General features: G+C 26.8%; 1 protein-coding gene across 1 annotated transcript; it reads left to right on the top strand.

Moving 5' to 3' along the window:
* Positions 1-6,472: 6,472 nt before the first annotated feature.
* On the top strand, positions 6,473-7,392 carry LOC107872472 (U-box domain-containing protein 13; the record flags this gene model as incomplete). Its single annotated transcript, XM_016719161.2, is given in 1 exon segment — positions 6,473-7,392. A coding segment is annotated over 1 exon segment (346 nt), but the record flags the coding sequence as incomplete, so codon positions are not given.
* Positions 7,393-7,684: the final 292 nt, after the last annotated feature.

Genomic DNA, 7,684 nt, shown 5'->3' with positions numbered 1-7,684 from the left:
ATATTTAAAAAAATCAATCACAAGTGGTCGATTTTTAAAAAACTACCACTACTTTATCGATCACGCACTTTGATCGATTTTGTGATCGAAAATTGGGAAAAATCAATCACTTGTGGTCGATTTTTGTGGTCGGTTTTCTACTCTTTTTAGTAGTGTACACCAAAAGTCTTCTTCTTCATAACTTATATTTTACCCTTTTAAACATGATCATAAGCCACCCTCTATGTTGTCTAATTTTTCTATTTGTTATTATTTGCTCTCCCTAAAATTCCAAAGAAAAAATATATCGCCGCAAGATTCATTCTTTATGAATTTATTGTTTCTTCTTCGAGATTCATTATTTATGATTTTTTTTGTTTCTTCATCTAATAATAGTGGTTATTTATGTGTAAGAAAAAAATACTTAAGGTTAGATGAGCTTTATTTCATGTTCACTGCAGTTGAAACCTGCAGGTTTATCAGCGCCAATCAAAAAATTGAAACGATTGTGGATCTAAAGGAATTTGCATCTCAATTGGATTATGATATTGAACAAGTCAAGTGAAAATTCTTAAAAATGTTGAGGCTTCTCAGTCTCCTACAAAATTGTCTCAAGGTCTCTTTTTTTTTTTTCTTGTATGGATATGTATGTGTGTGTTAGGTACATAGTCAATGTTTATGAAAAAAAAATTATTCATACATTTCAGTACGTGTTTAGTCATTCTACTAGAGCATAAGCTTTTGCCATTTATTGATTTTACTATCCTTCAATATCCATTTGCTAATACTTAGGTCAGTGGTGAAATTAGTTCCTTTACATATGTATCAAATTAACATTTTTGTGCAATTTTAGTGAAATCTCGAGCGATAAACATGATTTTTTTAAGTTACATTATTTAATTATAAGAAAATAAAATAAAAGACTTCCCCCTTCAAATTTAATCTTACCAAAAAGGAAAAAAAGCTTATATCTGTTTAAATGGTCGTTAAGTATTATTTCATAATGTATTATACTATTTTATATCATATTATTTTAATAAATAAAACATTTAAATAGATCTCATTGAAGAGAACAAAATTTTTTTTAAAAAAATCTTTTTTTACTTTGTTAATATTTTATTTTTGAATGAAAACTTTCGAACATGAAAATATCATTATGAAGGAAAGAGAAGTTTTATATTATATGTATTGGCTAGAAATTATTTTAACAATAATTTGTTTTGCCAAATCTCTAAAATCAACTTTTTTTCGCAAAAAAAAATATTTAAAAGATATTTTTGATAAGAAGTGATTTGTGTTTGACTAATAAACTCTACGAATGAAAATATTTTCTCAATTTATTATAATTAACAAATAGTCGGAATAAAGTAATCTCCTTTTTTTTAGAAAAAATAAGAAGATTTCTGAAATATATGCTCAATGCATACTATAATCATCACAAGAATACTGATCGCGCTTCAAAATGCATAATCAAGTTTAGTTCTTATTTTGTTGAAAGTTTCACATTTTAGATGAAATTTTATATCACATTATTTTTTCTCATTTAGGTTCATTTCATTCAAATTGCATTAAATATTCTAAATGTTTATACTTTCTATGTCATTTCATAAGTATAATGAGTATTTTTTGCTACGGATAAGTTTTCTAGTGTATCAATAATAGAGAATATTTTATCGATCAGCTAACCACCATTACTTGGATGTACTCCACCACTGGCTGGACATCAAGAAAACATCTTTCTGTAATGTGTGCTTCAAGGAAATTTTTTGAGCTAACATCATCTCATAAAAGAAAAATGAAAAGTTTAACTGAAGTTAATACTAAATATTTAAAGTACGAAGCCTCATGCCAAAAAGTAATTAACTTTTTTACCATTTAAAATAAAGTTCACGCTAGATAAAATAGTTAGCTAATTATTTTTCTAATATTTAGATAAATTTTAAGTAGAAATTCTTTATATAGAGATTTAAATAAGATTTTAATTATCTTTTAATAGTAATTATATGTTGAATAAGATAATACTTATAACGTAGAGCAACATTATCTTACCTTCAGTTTTGCTGAGTGTTTCTTAGTTTGGTGGCATAGTAATTTCTTAACCACCAATTACAAATAAAAAATATGTTTGTAATATGATATCAATTTATTAGTGCCAAAACAAGCCAACAATAAATCATAACACAATGTTATAAGTGGTATTGTTTAAATGAATAACTTGTATTACATGTCATAATATATAATGTACAACTTTGTATTATTCGTGGCAGTAGTATTTATATTAAAGGGTAATCAGTTAACAGAGTTGTAACACAAATCTATATATAATAATAAAAGAAGAATCAAGAGAAGGTGATGTGACACCTTTCTTTGTCCAAGAATCCTAGTTATCTTTTTTCTTCTTTTTTTAGAGTTTTTTTTTTAATTTTTTTCAATTATTCTATTTTTAAAATCATTTTTATAACTCACTTCTATTTATGTTCATAATAAATTACATTCTTAATTAATATTAATAAAATTTATAACTCTAAAACCTTTTATATTCATAACCTCCAATTGTTTAATTTTGCATTAAAATGTCTAGTGACAATCTTTTTTCTTATAAATAAATGAGGAAAGGGCCAATTTCAATACTATTCGATATGGAACAACTTTGTCCTCTTGTTTATTTTTGGCCTAAAGTGCCCTCGTCATTAGTCACATAGCTAAAGAATGTCTTTCTCGTATCGGTTGCCCTATCTCAGATGGAAAAGGAACAATTTTTCCTCTAGCCCGAATGCAAAATTTTAGTGTATTCTTTTTGAGAAAATAGAGAAGACGAGGTTAGTGTTTATTTTTATGTTGTCACCTTTTGTTACTATGAAATAATAACTTTAATTGTTAGTATGTACACTGTCCAATTTTAATTTCTTGTATTAATATGCCTTTGAAGAATTTGGTTTATGAAGTTTGGTAAACGTCGTTCTCTATATTTTTTTCACTCTCAAAGTGGTATTTTTAAGTGTATTTTGGTCATTTTGTCATTATATTATGCAAGATCTTTTTTCAAGGATGCTTGCTTTGTAGGTATTATGAATTAGGACCTGATGGTCCTCCTTATTCTGCCAGGTTTTGTAATTATTGCGGAGCAGAAGATCCTATAATATGTGCATTCCGAAAGTCACTCTTCTAATTAGTTCTATTTATTTTCTTAGAGTAGATTTTTTTTTCTGCTATGTATAATTTATCAATAATTTATTTTTTTTTACAGTTTTATATCCTTTTAAGAGCATGTATTAGTTTGTTAGAGCAACTTTCTTTTATATTAAGTGTAGCCCATTAATTAATTGTATTTCTCTTTGTTCTAATTTCATTAAAACTTTTATTGTAGATTAAAAGAAGATTACTACTATGGTAGTTTTTCTTGTCCTCATCTCACTATGGGTATGAGACATACCATATAGCAATATAAAGAAATCTCACTGGCTAAAATATAGTTTAAATTGCATTATTTTTTATATTTTTAATATTTTAAATTTCATCTTCAGTTGCTCTAACACTTTTAGTTAACAATTTGGTTGTCCTACTTTTTCATTTCATGAAACTATTAATTATTATCTTTTGCCCTCTTAAGGCTCGATTGACAAATGAAGTAGGATATTGATATGACAAGAATCTAACTATTGTTCTTTAAAATTCCTTCGAGAAAAATTATTTGTATGCATAAGAAGAAGAATTGGTATTAAACATTTTAATGTAAAATTAAATAATTGGGGGTTATGAATATAAAAGGTTTTAGAGTTATGGATTTTATTAATATTAATTAAGAGTATAATTTATTATGAACATAAAGAGATGTGAGTTATAAAAATAATTTTAAAAATAAAATAATAAAAAAATGAAATAAAAACTCTCAAAAAATAATAAAAAAGATAAATAAGATCTCTGGCCAAAGAGAGGTGTCACATCACTTTGTCTTGATATTCTTTTTTATTATTATATATAGATACAAATTTACAATATAACATTCTCAAAAGTTTATATTTATTTAGATAACTATTTTTCTATTTTTTCCGTTGGTGAGGTCCACTTTTTTTGCGCATGTCTAGCCCAGAGTATTTATTTTCTAAAGTAGAAGCAAGGGAAGGAGGCAATGTATACATGTGCTACTTAAGAAAGTATCTATGTATCATTCCCAATTATGTAGGTCAACTTTAGTAAATCTTTTGATAAACTATGAGAATGTAACATTAATTTATAATTTTCAAATGACATTTTAATTCATAAGAAAATTGTTTATTGTATGTAAAATTGTAGTTCTTGATTTTTCACATTTTATAATTTTTTTGTTGAACATTTTTAAAGATTATTGCTGCTTTCTATTCACTACTAAAAAAAACTATTTTTACGACCACAGCTTGTGGTCGCAAAAAAGAAACCACATGTGGTCATTTTTATATTTTAAAATTACCAAATATTCATTTGAAATTTTTATATTAATTATTATGTTTTAAAAAAATATTTTTCAAAAAGCGACCACAAGTGATCGCTTTTAATTAAAAAAATTAAAATATTATACGAAAAAAGACCACTTGTGGTCGATTTCTGATTAAAAAAAATTGTACAAAAAAAATGATCACAAGTGGTCGCTTTTATTTAAAAAATAAATCAAGTTTTTTTTAAAAAAATACAACCACTTGTGGTCACTTTTGGATTTAAAAAACAAAAATAAATTATTTAAGAAAACTGACCACTTGTGGTAGCTTTTCTTTTAAAAAATTATACTAAAAAATTTTATTTAAAAAAAATATTTAAGAAACCGACCACTTGTGGTCGGTTTAAGATTAAAAAAATAAAAAAAAAATTGAGACCACTTGTGGTCGCTTTTCTTTAAAAATTAAACTAAAATATTTATGTAAAAGCGACCACAAGTGGTTACTTTTCTAATAAAAAAATAGAAAAAGAAAACTATTGTAAAAAAGAGACCACTTATGGTCGTTTTTTATTAAAATATAATAAAATCAATTAAACTTTAATTGTGTAAAAAATTTATACTAAGGAATTTATTAAATAAATAAATTACGTTAAACATAATCTGTATCTTTTACTTATGTTTCAATAGATAAAATAAATTTATTTTTTGTTGTATATATGTTAAATTGCGTTAAACATAATCTTTGTATAATGAATATGTCTGTATCATACAGTTGGAATAATAATATTATGTTATTGGGGTTATAATAATGTAACGTATATATATAACTGATAATTCATCAGAATATAATGAATGTGTTGTATTATGAGTTAATATACTTGTGGATGTGATGTTTATAGTATGTATGCAAGAGTTGATATATATATATATATATATATATATATATATAATGTAGTGATCGATGAACGATGTAGTAAAAAACTAGCAGAATCAATTCAAACATATTAAATACCTTGATTTAAAATGATCAAAGTAATAATATAATGTACGTTGAAGTTATATTAATGTAAACTAATCAAATTAATCGATAACGCCATCAAAGTATGTATATGAAATACGTTGCATTATATATGGGGTAATATACTCGTGTACGTATGTGATGTATATAGTACGTATTTAGAGCCTGATAGTCCATAGTTTGTATGTGTGTGTATGTATGTATAGGTATATATAGTATATATATATATATATGTAGTGAAGGTATAATAACATAAGATAAACTAATCGATAATTTATCTGAGTATATGTGAAATACATTATATATTATTATGGGTTAGTAAGATCGTGTATGTGATGTATATAGTACGTATTTGGAAGCTGATAGTTAATCGAATATATGTATATATACGTATCTCTCGTGTAGTTACGTATGCAGTAATGAAAAACTAGATAACTGAATCTATATATCAAAATATTTTGAATAATATATTGATATCATACTATTGAGGAAATATCACTACTAGAAAACTGTAAATTACATGAGGACTTTACCTAGGGAATAATCATCTTTTACAATTTAGTAATTTAAATATAATATTTTACATAATTTTCTTAGTTAAATCATCTTTTGTAAATATGTACACTCACAATTTACAAATACCTTGTTTAGTTTTCATTATTATTATCATAATAATTGTTATTATTTTTAAATTTTGTAACTAATTTATTTTAAATTATTAGCGATAATTTTATAAAATATTTTTTTACGTAATCTTAATTCTACATGCCTTGTCTATTTTTAATAGTGATACCTTATTATATTTATTAAATAGCAGTCTAACTTAAAATAATTTTTCTAATTTATCTAAATTCTAGCCATCTTATACTCAATTAATGTCAATTTTAATCAAATTAACATTAATTCCATTTTCTGACCCCTTTTTAAATAATTTTAATCTCAATCGTTGATAAAAAATATCCGACGACTGAGATCCACTCATCTTTAATTTCCTTTTATACACCAAAGAAACCCTAATCTCTCATTCTCAATAAAGAACAACCGCTCTCATTCCACAGAACTACCACCACCGGCAACCTGCCGCCGGTGGACAACAACTACTACACCACTCTTCTCCCTCCGTATACCATCCTAATAGAGTGGCTGATTTATGTGTTGAAGACTGGTACAGATACGTCGAAGCAGAATGCTGCTTGTGGGTTGTTGAGTTTAGCATTGGTTGATGAGTACAAGATGTCAATTGGTGCTTGTGGGGGTATACCTTCGTTGTTTTGTTTGCTTGTAAACGGAATAGATAGAGGGAAAAAGGACGCGTTTACAACGCTTTATAAGTTGTGTTCAGTGAGATTGAATAAGGAAAGGGCAATTAGTGCTGATTGTAGCGAAGCCATTAGTAGGGTTACTTGGTGAACAAGGGAATGGATTAGCGAAAAAGACGATGGTGGTGTTGAGTATATTGGCAGGGATTGATATAGGGAAAGATGCGATTGTTGAAGAATATGGAATTGCTGCACTTGTTGAAGCAATTGAAGATAGTTCTGATAAAGGAAAGGAATTTGCCGTGTTGACATTGTTGCAACTTTGTGTTGATAGTGTTAGAAATAGAGGGCTTCTTGTTAGGGAAGGTGGAAGTCCTCCTCTTGTTTCCTTGTCTCAGAATGGTACTGCTAAAGCCAAGTACAGGGCGAGTTTTTTGAGTTCTTGATTTGATCAGAGGCTCCAAAAATATTGTCGGACCGTGTTAGATTCTTAGAAAGTAGTGTGTTAGATTCTTAGAAAGTATACTACTTTTGGAGGATCTAACGCTCATCCATGATTTACCACCTTTTGTTGCTCGGACTCCAAATATGTTGTCGTACTCGTATCAGATACTCACCCTACTTTTGGAGGATTTACCGTGTACCCGTCAATATTTTTAAAGAGTACGAGCAATCTAGTAATGTTCACTCAAGTTCTTGAAATAAAAAACAAGAATCTTTGTCAATTATAAGCACTTTATGGTAGTAGGAGTAGGAGTAGTATATAATTATTTTTCATTCTAATTTATGTGGCATAGTTTAAATTGGTATGAGTTTAAGTTAAAAATAAAGATGTTTCAAGCTCTCTTAATAGAGATAAATAAGAGGCATAACATACAACAGAAAAGGACTGTTTCCAAGAATTTGTATTTAAGTTAATAATGTGGTTGATTAGTAGGACTAACAAATGCATTATTGTTCATTACTGTCAAGTTAATTTGTATTTAAGCTAGTAATGTGGTTGATTGGTAGGACTAA

This window comes from Capsicum annuum, chromosome 5, assembly GCF_002878395.1.
Source record: "Capsicum annuum cultivar UCD-10X-F1 chromosome 5, UCD10Xv1.1, whole genome shotgun sequence".
In the NCBI taxonomy this organism is placed as follows: domain Eukaryota; kingdom Viridiplantae; phylum Streptophyta; class Magnoliopsida; order Solanales; family Solanaceae; genus Capsicum; species Capsicum annuum.
The sequence above is the reverse complement of the archived record's forward strand: the minus strand, read 5'-3'. Positions and strand labels throughout refer to the sequence as shown.